This window comes from Phycodurus eques, chromosome 20 (assembly GCF_024500275.1).
Source record: "Phycodurus eques isolate BA_2022a chromosome 20, UOR_Pequ_1.1, whole genome shotgun sequence".
NCBI lineage: Eukaryota > Metazoa > Chordata > Actinopteri > Syngnathiformes > Syngnathidae > Phycodurus > Phycodurus eques.
In genome coordinates, this window is record NC_084544.1 from 3,495,055 (window position 1) to 3,508,655 (window position 13,601).

General features: G+C 46.6%; 1 protein-coding gene across 3 annotated transcripts; it reads right to left on the reverse strand.

Moving 5' to 3' along the window:
• Positions 1 to 714: 714 nt before the first annotated feature.
• Positions 715 to 13,525, reverse strand: LOC133395547 (CCR4-NOT transcription complex subunit 3-like). Of its 3 annotated transcripts, XR_009767248.1 has the most exons (20): positions 13,386 to 13,525; positions 12,120 to 12,182; positions 11,257 to 11,324; positions 11,087 to 11,161; positions 10,903 to 10,992; positions 9,829 to 9,957; positions 9,625 to 9,720; positions 8,848 to 8,976; positions 8,684 to 8,774; positions 8,459 to 8,592; positions 8,275 to 8,331; positions 6,853 to 7,717; positions 6,660 to 6,765; positions 6,253 to 6,403; positions 5,824 to 5,914; positions 5,271 to 5,472; positions 4,202 to 4,334; positions 3,885 to 4,010; positions 3,157 to 3,508; positions 2,069 to 2,609 (listed from the first exon to the last, which is right to left on the reverse strand). XR_009767248.1 is itself a non-coding variant. In XM_061664552.1 (19 exons), exons 2-19 carry the CDS (start codon positions 12,142 to 12,144, stop codon positions 874 to 876), a joined length of 2,571 nt encoding a protein of 856 aa, XP_061520536.1. In that variant the 5' UTR covers positions 12,145 to 12,182; positions 13,386 to 13,525; the 3' UTR covers positions 715 to 873. The 3 variants fall into 3 exon arrangements, 2 of the variants coding, with proteins under 2 accessions (XP_061520536.1, XP_061520534.1); XM_061664552.1 differs by lacking the exons at positions 2,069 to 2,609; positions 3,157 to 3,508 and adding an exon at positions 715 to 876; XM_061664550.1 differs by having other exon boundaries at positions 2,069 to 3,508.
• Positions 13,526 to 13,601: the final 76 nt, after the last annotated feature.

Consider the following 13,601-nt stretch of genomic DNA (forward strand, 5'->3'; position numbering starts at 1 on the left):
CACATTTATGCAAATGAGACGTTTTGTCCGAGGCGTCCTCTTGTCTTGCTCACTTGGGAGGAGTTCAAGCCGCAGGTTAGCGCAGAAAACGCTGGCAAAACGTTTGTAGCTGCAAAATTGAACGTTGAATTCTCATCAGCATGATTTGGATTACCGTCATTGATGAAATGAGATTTTCAAACTTGTTTCCATGCTTTTTTTTTGGGGGGGGGGGGGGGGGGGGTTTGGGTGACTTGATGTGAATATTAACAAGCACTGGTTGTTAGGGCCCACAAAGCTTTTAGCCCAAGGAGACGTCACCGCAACACAACAACAACAACACAACATGACGTGATTTCAAAATCACATTTTAAAATGCTCTCATTTTAAAATGACATCCTTTTGAAATGACATCACTCTACATTTGTCATTAAAACGACATCATTTTGAAAATAACATCATTTCGACATATCAATTTCAGATACCATTTCAAAATGCTCTCATTTTAATGAAATCCATTACATATTAGACACAGTTTGATCATTTGGAAGACAAACTGCAGTTTGTCTGTGCTGCAGCACCCCTGAAAATGGGCTAGAAACGCCCATGGTGCAGACACGGAAGTACAGTAGCGAAGTATTAGCAACCAAATATTTTGTTACCTCCACTGCGAGTACCCAGCAGCATCGATCGATGCCATGGCAACCCCCCCCCCCCCCGATGATACCAGGAAGGAGGAAGAGGAGGAGGAGGAGGACGCCGGCCCACACGTGACCCGCTGGCCTCCATCCTGCTGCTGCCGCCGCCGTCGCCATGGAAACACGCATGAACGAACTGGCCCCAGGAGGGCGCGGCGTTAAAGGTGGCGACGAATAACACGTGCACCGCTCTTCTTCACTTGGGGGGGAAAAAAAAGAAGAAAAAACAAAACAACAACAATATTTAAACAAGTCATTCACATATGATATCAGAAAAATAAACAAGAAAATGAGCTCGGCCTTTCAACTGTGACGAGAAACGTGACATCATGATTATTAGTTAGCAATTATTCAACAATAATATTATACTTCCCGCTTTGCATTTATTGTACAAATATCACAGTAGCATAATTTAGTACATAGCAACTGAATCCGTTTTTTCCCCCTTGTTTCCAGGAATCTTTGCACTTATTTTATTAATTCAAACGCTTATGTGCCAGTGCATTTGTACGTCACCTCTCTGGCGACCGTCAACGAGTCGTCAATGTGACGACTTAAAAGTACTGTTGCTTTAAAAGTGTAAAAAAAAATAATAATAATATTCATAATTAATTACATAAATAAAAAAAACGAAGAGCCAAACATCTGGCGGGCTGACCGCATGCGATGCCAACTCAACCAGAAGGAAGACGAAGATAAAGCGGAAGAGGCGAGCAACATAGAGACAAACTGCAAAACAGGAGCATATGGAACCCCCCCTCACCCCCCACAGTTGAGTCGGGGTGAGGCCAAGTGAAGAAGAGTCAACACATCCACTTGATAAGTGGGCCAACGGCAGCCTGGAGCTGCCACAGTCTGTGTGGGGCGCATGCAACGATGCCTGCAGATGTGGCCAACATGGGAAGAAGATCAGCTGTGAGGATGAAGAACATCATCATCTTCATTAACACGCTCACGGCCAGGGGCGTCGTACGGGGGGGACGGGGACGGGCCAACTGTCCCACGGGGCCGAGCATTGTTGGGGCCCCTGGCTGGCTGACCTATACCCCATTATTCGCTCCGATTCCGCCCACCTAGTCACATTTTTTTTTGAAATCCTATCTCTCGCTAATTCGCAGGGGTAAACAAATTGAGAATATTTATTCAACCCTTCGATGGGAGTTCCTCAGACCGAAGGCCAACGTTTACTACACAAGCCACAGTCAGGGTGTCATGAAATAGTATAAGCCTTGCCCGACGGAATTTAAGGCACACGCTCGCGTCTGCCTGTATTGTAATGACCGTAACAATACGGGCAGTACAAATCTGAATAAAGCGCAACGTTTAGCTTGAACAAAAACTGAACAAAAACTTAGTGAAAAGTAATTCTTTTTATTCATATTTTACACTCCTTTATGGTGATTATGTCATTTACTATTTACTCTTCAGCGCTGTCTCGACAACGAGAGGCCATTCTGAGCCTTCATTTCGTATTTTTTATTTTTTTTGCACGGACCACAAAAAAAATAAAATACATTTAAAAAAAAAAAAAAAAAAAAGCTCAAGAACGAGTTTAAAAGTCGTCTTCCGACTGGTCCTTCAAAATAAAAACTTTGTCCTTCAGGTCCCTCTTGAGGTTTAAAACTCCCACCTCACAAAAAAATAGAGACTCTAAAGAAAATAGAACAATCTCAAGATGGTCGCTGGTCCAGGCAGCTCCAAACGTTGGAGGATAAGTTGCGGTGGTTTGAAAAAGTGAAGTGACCAGGAACAAAAAATAAAGGAATATAAAAAAAAAAACAAAAAAAAAAAAACACTGCTGGCGCTTGTTCCCTCATTTGAACCATCAAACACTTCCTGAGACGAGAAGGAAACTGCGGACAGGATGGCGGCGGTCGGCACCTGGCACCTTCCCGGAGCCTCCAAACTTTGTCACTTTGTCTTTGTTTGCACCTTCAACGTCACGGACACGCAAAAGGATGGAAAGTCGTTCGTGCATTTATTGCATTTTCTTGATAACCAGCACAAGGACCATGTACTAATACACGCTTTGTCTTCACTAATAGGACAACTATGCCATACATTACTAGTAAGACAAAACTATGGACTAGTTTAACTCCATGCTACTAGTACTATTAGTGACATAAAAATCAACTAGTATGCCACTACTATTACTTGAAGCGCACAGTTGTCAACAAGTGCAGTTTTGTCTCACTCGTAACATGTAGTTGCCCTACTAGTATGCCAAAGGTGTGCTACTAGTGTGCAAAAACATCACAGAGGAGTGGAAGGCAGTTGTAGGAAAAATGTTAGTAGTAAGACGCGGTCGTTCTACTAGTGCGATGAATCGTCTTAAAGTGAGGACAAAGTGTGCACTAGTACATGGACCTTAAGTTGGATATTGAGGATAAGGAATAAATGCTCAAAAAGCTTTCTGAGAAAAAAAAAAAAAAGTCAATTTTCAGCCGGAGGCCCGTTTCAGCCCTTGATGGAGCCCTACCTGAACAGGAAGTGATGTCAAGGTGGGGGAGGGGCCGAGCATGGGAGCTAGACAATCATCTTTGGTGGTCCGAGACAAGAGCAGAAGATGATTTTATGCCGAAAAAAAAAAGAAAGAAATCCCTGACGGCAGAAAATGAGGTGGGGGGGGAAAAAAAAAATAATAATAATAAAAAAAAAAAAAAAAAAAAAAAAGGAACTGAAGCACCCCGCCTCAGCCCGAAGCCACTGAGGTTTGGAATGTGAGGATGAGGTCACTGGAGGTCGCGGTCCTCCAAGTAGCGGTACTCGAAGGTGAAACCCTCCTTCTTGCGCTGGCCCCACTTCTCGTAGTCAAAATAAATGTACGTTCCCTAAGGACGACAACAGAACAATCAATTGACGCCCCTCTGAAACGGTTTACGGTTGCCTATAGATGCCACAAGATGGCGGCATCACAATACTTAAAACGAAGATCATAAAGCATCAACGCCATGCACCTCGAACGTACACAATCATGAACCTATGCTACATAAATGACTGTATTCGGGATTTTTTTACATTGATATCTAGTTATTTTATCATTATTACATAAGTATAGCAAAAACTGACACGGCCTCTCTTGTTTTGAATAAAGTCATTGTCATTTTCTTTTGGATAAGCAATTCAAATCAGCAACGATGATGATGATGATGATGATATTTGAAAACCATCTGGCTCGTAGTGACGAAACGCAACGATGGAGAGGACCTGCTCAAACTCGTCCGTGATGGTTTTGGGCTCCTCGTGCCTCTGGAACCACATCATGTATTTGGTGTGGAACCTCCACGACTGCTTCTTCAGCGCTTTGGCCGCCAGGTACTGAGCCTTGGTGCCCTGCGCGGCAAAAACAACAACACGTTACCAACGTACTGTATCGCCAATAAACCCACTCAATACTTCTGATTAAAACAATTTTCCACTGTGTGTGGCATAAATACTTTAGAATCAAAATTTGCATATGCCATGATGCATTTTTTTTTTTTTTTATCTATCTATATATTTATCGATGGAATATTGGTTCCTACCTCCAGGTAGTAGAAGATAAAAAAGAGCGTCTCCGTGGAGAGCCGCTGGTAGAACTCCACCGTGTCCGAGTGGGGCGGCGGCACCTGGTGGTGGAACGGCAGCGTGGGGCACGGGTTCCTCATCAGGTACTGCCTGGAGGGGAAAAAGAAACGCACACAAAAACGAAACTTTACACCCGGGAAACCACGGAGAACATAATTCCAGACTCAAAACGTTCACAGTCATGTGCATCGTATTTTTTAAAAAATGGTTTTTTTTAAAAAGACGTTAAAAAAACTTCACAAGAGTAGAGATAAGTAGGGTAGAATAATTCATACAAAACTGAATTGATTAATCGAAAACATTATTCAACAACTGTTTTGATAACCAACAATAATCGGTTCGTAAACAGTAATCGGAAAAAAGAAAAAAAAAAAAAGATTTTGTGATAAACTTTGAATTTATAACTGCTTATTCCATTAATTGATAGAACAATCGATAGGATAAATCGATTCTAAAAGTATTCGATAGCTGTGGCCCTATGTAGAATTAAAGAAATAAAACGAGACATCACAATTGAGACGTTGTAAACCTTGGGTCATAAAAACATGCTCACAGTGTGCGTGTTTGTGTGTTTGCTCTCAAATGTCAATTGTTCCCTCGTGACCTGCCTGTTGTGTTCACCGAGTCCTCTGTGGTCTCGAATTGAGGCTTGTGTGCGTGTGTGTGTGTGCGTGCGCGCGCCACTAATTGAAACCACAGTAGCGACACGCTGTCATGCGGTGACATTTTATGTCAAGTGTTATAGAATAATTAAAAGGCGGAACAGCAGCAGGCCGATGCAACCCTAATTTAAAATCTCAATTTGCAATCCTGACTTGAAACCCTAACACCACTTTTCAAACACTTTTGCATTTCTTTTACTAATATTGCAATAGTACTGATCATCGCAGTCATTTCGGTGTTTCTAATCGTGATTGAATTTCAATGTTTCCGATGGTTTCTTCCCTATTGCTGATGGAGCGACACACAGGAGGTGGGCAGAGGGCAAGCGCTGCCCCCTACGGAGCGGGAGGGCGCGCAACGGACCTGATCCTCTCGGAGTCGGACGGGTGCGGCATGTGGCTCCACACGGCCTCCTCCAAGGCCCGCTGGTACAGCTGCTCCTTGGACAGCGGCAAGGACCCCAGGGGGCAAACGCCCAGCGAGGGCGGGATGCTCACCTCCGACAAACACGACTGCGAAGACGACGGGGCGCCCGACGACGAGGGCGGCGTGCTGGGGAACAGCTCTGAACACAACGCAATACGCCAGAGAATGATGAGTTTAGCCTGGGACTCTCATTTGAAACCCTAACCCTCGTTTGAAACTCTTTCTTGGAAAAAAAAAAAATATATATATATATATATTTTTTGATAATATTTGTTTTATTATTTGCCTTCAAACCCTAAATTATAATCCTAACAAAACCCTCATTTGAAAACCTAACGCTTGGAACTATGGAAGAAAAAAATAAATCATTCTCAAGAATACATTTGAATTCATCGTTAGTGATCGACGAGAGAAAGTCGCAACTACGAATTCCAGTAAGCAGGAGCCGAATTAAAGGAGCCGAAGTGAATTGCGTGTGCATACGTGTTACCCGTGTTGAGGTGCAGAGAGGTCACGTCTCCGTCCACGGCTGAGCCGAGTGCCGCTCGCTCGGCCGCGGAGTTCAGGCTACTCAGGGGCTCCTGGAGATGACGACGACACACAAGAAAAACATTTAAAAAAAAAAAAAAAAAAAAAAAAAAAAAAATTATAATAATAATGGTAGGAAGAAGGCACACTTTGCCTCTTATTTGGAGAACTGTGTAAGCAAGTCTTCTTTTCATGTCCTAAAAGGGATGTTATATGATCGTCTCCCATTTGTTGACAGTGAAAGAGTGAGAAGGAAACCTTTTGTTCAGTTTTTAATGTGTCGAAATGTGCGCGCGGTAAAGGTAAAACGACGGTCTGCTCGTATGTCTGAACGTTCGTAAGCAGCGTAGTGTCTGTAACTCGGCAAGCGAGGGGCGCGAGACGTCCTCACCTTGGTGCCGTCCGAGGGCGTGGCGTACGACGGCGGCCCGTTGAACAGCACGCCGCCGCTGTTCACCATCTTGACCTCGCCGTAGGACGACGCCGACAGCGAGCCCGACGACGACGTGACGGAGGCCAGTAAGGTGGGAGCAGAGTCCTTACTGAAAAAAACAAAAACAACAATATGAATGTTCGCCTTGATTTCTATAGAACCTTTCAAGAGACCGAAGGACACTAAACAGTTAAATAAGTTATAAGTATATCATCACCGTCGGGCGGAAGGCTCAGATGTCTGTACTGTACGTATGGCCCACCCCGTATATACTGTAGATTTTGGTTGGTAGAAGGATCATCTGAAGTTATGGACTTGACAGGCTTTAATCTATTGAAGCGAATGTGTCGATGCGTCCTACTCACAGCTGTTTGGCTGTTGAGGTCAATGACAAAGATTGGCAGCTTTGTGATTGGCTGGCACTGTTGGGGGAGGAGTCTCTGGCACTGTCTGCTAGCGCAGCGCTGTAACCTGCGGCAACACCAAACACAAACGTTTGCTTTGTTTCCTTCTACCGTGCGGGAAAGAAATGTGCCGTCGTGTTTGTGCGGCCATTGCCTTGCAGGAGTTCGCCAACGTTGTCGAACATCAGACACTCGCTGCTGGGTCCGTTTTGCTTCTGTCGGCCGGGCGGGCCCGCGGAGAGCCCGGCGCCCCTGGCGGATCCCGAGCCGCCGCCGCCGCCGTCGTTGCTCCCGATGACTCCGATGACTCCCACTTGACTCTGCGCCACCACGGAGGACCCCTGCAGTCCCGACGGGCCGGACGTCAGACCCAAAATCCCAGGGCCCGACACCGAACCCAGCAGACCGCCTGCGGAGGACGTGGGCCCGCCGACCGCAACCGACGACCCCTGGGAGCCCGGCCGGCCGGAGCCCGCCGGGCCCGAGCCGGCGGCCTGGGCGTACGGCGCCGGGGTGGAGCTGGACAGAAGGCCCGTCGTGGTGCTCAGGGACGCCGGCATCCCCGAAAGGCCGAGTCCGGCCGACATGCTGCTAGCAGAGGTGGCGTTATTCCCTAGCGACAGACCCCGGCCCAGGCTGCCGCAGGCGGGCGAGGGCCGGGAGGGCGCGGGCGACTGCGAGCTGGACGCGAAAAAGCCCAGAGCATTGCTGCTGGGGGGCGACGAGGCGGCGGGGGCGGGTGCGGGGTGGCTGTTGGCAGGATGCGCGGCGGACGCCCCGGAGGTCGAGAAGCTAATGGAGGCTTTGGCCTGCTTATGATGCTGCGCCTGGGAGGGCGGCTGCTGGGTGGCGTTGCTGTAGCTGCCGGCCGACAGGTTGGCGAGGCCGCCGCTAGCTATGGTCGCCATGGAGACCAAGGAGGAAGAAGTCGGCGCCGAAGACGAACAAGAGGAGGAAGACGAGGAGGATGACGACGAGGATAACGAGGAGGAGGAGGGGTTGCCATTCTTCACAGGAGACTGAAAGGTGAACAACAAGATTTATTTTGAAAATTAGGGCTGGGGGTTATTATGAACCTCATGATTCGATTTTGGTTCTTCAGATTATGACTTCATTCGTTTTCGATACGTCAAGGTTGTGATTTGATTCGATTGGTATTCATTTGCTCGCGATTCGATTTCGAATCGTCAGGTTGTGATTCCATTCAATTGTGATTGTTTCGAAAAGCGAAAAAAGTGCCCCATGTGTGTCACCTTCGCAGCCTGGGGAGAACACCCCAGAATACCAAAAACATACACATGCGGCGAAGACTCTCCTTAACTTCATAACAACGCAAGCGAAACTTCTTCTCCCAAGCATACAAGCTCTTAAGTCTCTCAGTCGAGACCTGTCGCGTCAACATACTTCTTTGACACCAATTATTAGCCAGGGCTTTGGCGCCATCTTGTAGCTGGTGTTGTTTTTCAGCAAAATAGCTGCGGATAAGTCCCACAGGAAGAAAAACTAAACACAAAAAGGTGCAATTGTGAAGAGTAAACGGCGAATATGCCGGGGCTCAAATCAAAGCTCAACTCACCTGACTGACTTCACTGTCAGTTGAGCGACCTCGCTTCTTGTCGTCTTCAGAGTTCTCCTGACAAAAACAAACAAAAGGTTTCCTTCGGTTAATGTGCTCTAAAAATAAAGCTGAGTTGACAAGCGTTAACATCTACCTCGATGATCCCGTGACTAAGGTTTGAATCTCAAGAGATAAGTTTTACCGTAGTGCAGTTGGCGGGCGAGGGAGGGATGGGCGAGGATGAGGTGGTGGACGTGGGCGTGCTGCTGGAGTGTTGGAAGATCTCGTCCTCCAAGTGAGACTGTCCTGGCGGGGAGGTGGCCACCAGCGACGCAGCTGAAGGGAGGACACACACACACACACACACACACACACAAAGCATCAGAGTCAAGTCCCGCCGGCTTCTACAACACGGACGTCTCCTTACGAATGTCCTCCAGATCGAGGTCGTCGTACAGAAACTCGTTCTCCTCAAAGTCCGGATCCTGCGATGAGTCCAGGTAGTACTCCACGTCATCCTGAGGCAGGAAAGAACAAAGTGGTGGTGATGGTGAAAGTGGAAAAGGTTTCCCCCGGGAGCCTGGAACCGACCTTGATCTTCCTGATGGAGTCCACCTGCACCGAGTCGTTGTCCAACATCCTCAGGATGGTCTCCAGCATCCGGATGTGAAAGCGGTGCTTCTCGATGAACTTCTTCAACTCCTCGATGCGGTCCTGCTTCTGCGGCGCACTCGCCGGAACGAGAAGAAGTCACAATGGTCTTACCTCTGGTTCAGTTCGAGCCAGGAAATATACCCTGTCGTCATTTCATGTCACTTAATTAGCGATGTCAGAACTATAAAGCAAATGCCGTGCTAAAGTAGCCCTCATTAAAAAAAACAGTAGCGGTGTGTACGCAATTGGACTAAACTAGCAGCAGCAACTTTGTGTTTATTAATGCTGAGCGAGCATCACGCCAGGCTTGCGCGCTGGCCGGGTAAATAAATTAAAAGCGCAAAAATTTGCCTCATTTATAAAACGTGAGCAGCGCTCGCCACACTCAGCGAGTCACAACTTCACGCAAGCGGTGAGAAAGTGGAAAGAAGGACAAAACAACTTCAAAACTCATCCGACTAAACGAGCAAGTGTTGAATTATAGAACGTTCTTCAGTGGAAAAAAAGTCAAATTCCATCCGCGCAACTAGCCATACAAACGTAGAGAGTAGAAATGCTAAAAAAAAAAAAGGCTAGGGCAGTGTTTTCCAGTTAACACATTCGCTGCCATTGACGGCTTTAGAAGGCTCTTAAATGGGAAGGCTGCCAGTGAATTAAGGGAAACCCGCGGAACACGTGTCGATCTCTACAGTGGTGACGAGAGAAGAGACTGACCTCCTTGTCTCCTTTCTTTTTCCTGGTCTGGACCGACAGAGACTCCACCTCGCTCTCAAACTGGTCCACCTGCATGTTGAGCGTGTCTATCGTGTTCTGTGGAAAGCCAAAATGAAAGGGAGAAAACAAAAACATTGAGGAGCGCTTGAACATACACACACACACACACACACCATAAAAAGACGACGACGCAAACAAACTGACCGTCAACCACATGCCGACCTCCTCCTTCTCCTTCTGAGCCGGGTCCACTTTCTGGGCCAGACCCAGACCCTCTTTGGAGTACGCTTTCGTCTTGGTCTCTCGCTCCACGATCTTGAAACGCTCCATTTGCTGCCAGCACCAAACAAAGTCAAATTCACTGTGAACAGCGTTGCCCCACTACATCACAGATTTTTAAATACTAGTTACAAACATTGACATTATGAACATGTTGGACACGGAACACTTCTCTGTCAGTTAGAAAAATCTAACAAATTAAAACATCTGAATTTCGAGTTGTGCGTCTTCAGTGTAGCACCGTGGTGTGCCACAACATGCTGAGCAGCACTGAGCTCTACTGGAAGAGTAATTACAGTGACACCGACCGAGCTCGACAGTGAATTGCAAAAAAAAAAAAAAAAGTCAGCATCGCTCATTCCCGTGGAGCAAAGAGAATAAATACCTGGAAATATTGCTGTATGCTCTGTTTGTATGTGTTGCTGCTCTGTGTGTGTTAAAGTAGCAGTTGTTTGAAGGTTTACAATTACCGTAACATCTATGCTCATTTCCATTCGCCCATCTATGGCATTTTGCCTTCTTTGGTAGGATTAAGCTAGCAGTCCTTTTGTACATGAAATAATACGGTTTGTTTGACCATTTTGGTGTTTTACTATACAATGTTTAATTGTCTTTTGTTGTATATGTCAGTTTTCAGCAAACTTCCCCGAGGAATGACAACTAAAGAGCCCGAAGCAAGCACGCTGGGCCTCTTATTTGGAGAACTGTGCAAGCGAGAGTCTTCTTTTGGTTTCCTCAAAGTGATGTTATGTGATAGTCTCCCGTTTCTTGACAGCAAGAGTGAGAACGGGCATGAAGGTATAGTTTAAAAAGTCTGTTTCAACACATTTAAATGAGCTTAAAGAATGTGGGAGGGTTAGAAATATGTTTTCAAAAAAGGTCCTTATATTGTGGATTTTCATCGAGAGCAGGTGGGAATGCAGCCCCGCGATAAACGGGGGGGTCACAGCGCTTCCACATCTGTAGGTGGCGCTCATGCGTTTCTTTGCTCCCACTGACCGTTTCTATGAGTTTGCGGTTCTCCACCAGCTGCCGCTTGTCTTTGATCTCATTGGACGCCACCCACGTCTTGATCTGGTCCCGAAGGCGCTGAGGGGCGGAGGAGGGAGAGGCGACGCATTAAAAGAGAGAGCTTCCAAACGCGTGCGCCATTTTGTCTTTGGGTTTGGGTCGGGGAACTCACCTGCAGCTTCTTGATTTCTTTCTTAAGGTCGGCTTCATACTTCTCCTTCTGGTTGGCGTTGGCTGCATTGTGAAGCTGCGTGAACACACACACACACACACACACACACGGATGGAAACAGACACACAATCTGAATGTTTATCGCGCTCGATGATGAAATGGTTCCTCACTTTTTGCCAGATGTCTTCAAACTGCTCCACTCCTTCCGCTACTTTCTTCAGACATCGATCTATTTCACCTGGACGAGACGAAAACAGTCGTCAAATGAGCGACCAGTTGACCTCCAAGGAGGAGGCCCTCTGAGCTACTTTGTCTTTTCTACTCAGGATTTTTTTCGTCTTAAATTTCTCTGGCTTAGTGTGCACCTTGAATACAGTGAAACTCATTTTATTGCGGCGGCCCACGACACAGTGAGACCATATAAAAAAATTTAAAAAATAGAAAAAAAAAAAAAAAAAACAACATCTAACATCACGAAAAGACGCCGAAAACTCAATATTGAAGACACAGTATTCCTTCGTACCTATTTTCACTCTGTCGCTGTCAAGAAATGGGATCATATAACATCACTTTCAGAACATAAAAAGAAGAAGTCCTCCAAATAAGAGGAAAGCGGAGAGAGACAAAGAGCAGACAAAAATATTCACAGGCATATATTCACTCTGCGACGTGGGAACAATAAAGATTAGGGTACCTACTCTTCCTCTTCTTTTTGCTGTTATATACGCCACAGCTCTTCCAGTTGAGCTCAGTGCTGCCCAGCCATGTTGTGGCACAATGTGGTACTACACTGAAAGAGCACAACTCTTACATTTGGACTCTCATGTAGATGGTGGAAAACGATTTAAAAAAAAAAAAAAAAAATGCTCGCTTAAAAAACATTGCAATAAAGAAGGAGTGTGCGAAAGATGAACGAGGACAGAGGAGGGCCTCTCTGTTCCAATAATGTGAACTATACCAAAACATTTCAAGTGTGACAGGTAAACACACACTCTCTCTAACACACACACACACACACACACACACAGCTCACCTTGTAGTTTCCTTTTATCGGCCATGACTGACGATTACGATGATGTCTTCATATCTTCCTTCACTTCACGCAAGAGACAAAGTTGAAACTTTCACTCGGCACTCGATAAACAGACTCGTGACGCAACAGCGCTAAATGCTAAGTATAAACAAATAGACCGCCATATCATACTGCTTACACATTTCGCTTTGTTTTCAGCTAAACTAGACTAACTCGACAGATACTGTCGATGCGGTGCACTTGCGGACACTCCTAGCCGGTCAACGCCACGCCCCGCCGCGGCCTCGCTCTGACCTCTCACCTTGGAGTTCAGGAGCTATGTTGGAAATGTATTTTAATTCGGCTGTCCAGCAGCAGCTGTCCCAAGTCAAGTAAATCCTTTCAAGGCGGCACTTTGTAACAGCAGTCCGCGCCATTGTCAGCACTAGCCGAACAACTGTGATGGACTCTGTGGGTCGGGGCAGCGCGGGCGTCTTCCATAATCGTCGCCCGCAAATGGTACAAACCGCCTTGTAACTGACAACATGTACATTTGAGCACCGCTTTTCATCTGCCAGTGAAAATGATTTGATTTGCCTCTTCCAGTCCGCTCGGGTCAGCCGCTCCTGACTGAGCCCCGAAAAAACAGGCCGAAGCTCAGAGGGGTGCCTTTTCTGTTCTCCTCTACTCCTTGGCCTTTGACCCTCAGCGAGATGTAGATGATGTTTTGAATATGTCTTATTCCCGTTGCTCCTCTTTTGACTGACAGTCTCTTTTATTTATAGTCACGTACATTTGTGCTCTTAGTGAACTTGTTTGTCTCGAGTGTTCTTTATTTATCGCTCAGTACGTCACGTCGGTGCACCGTGCAAGTGCTTAACAAACCAAGTTGGACCGGAACCTGGGCGAAATAGCTAGAGCGTGGGGTTCACACGAGCGAACGAGTTAACTCGTGTTAACCCGAGTTTGGAGTGTGTCAAGGGGAGCTCGGGAGCAGGTGAGGAGATGAATGGAGCGTGATGTTGACGAGCAGTTTTAGAAAAACAAAAGTTGGCGGTGCACTGGACGAGCGCTCCTAAGCAAACTCGCATCGATTACGCGACGGGAGCAGAGAGGACACACGCTAGTAGTCATAGCAAATATAAAAATAATGATGATGATGATGACACTGATAGTGATGGTAAGAATGCCCTAACGGTGTTCGCGATTGGATGTTGGACCCAATTTGGAAACGAGAGAAGGATGAACACAAATGCAGCACTCAAATGGGTCCCGGGAGCGATTTACCTGGATGCGTCCGTGTTACGATTTCCTTCCTCGGTGTCCCCACATTGGTCAATGTTTGGGAATGAAGTTTTAAAAAGCCAATTTGCCCCCAAACTGTCAATAGTTGTCGCTAAACAATCAGCCCGCACATCCAAGATGGCTACCGAGAACACTCCTCCTCCTCTGATGGCTGCTGGCCATAAGTCCCGCCTCCGCAACCTGTGATTGGCGCCGCCA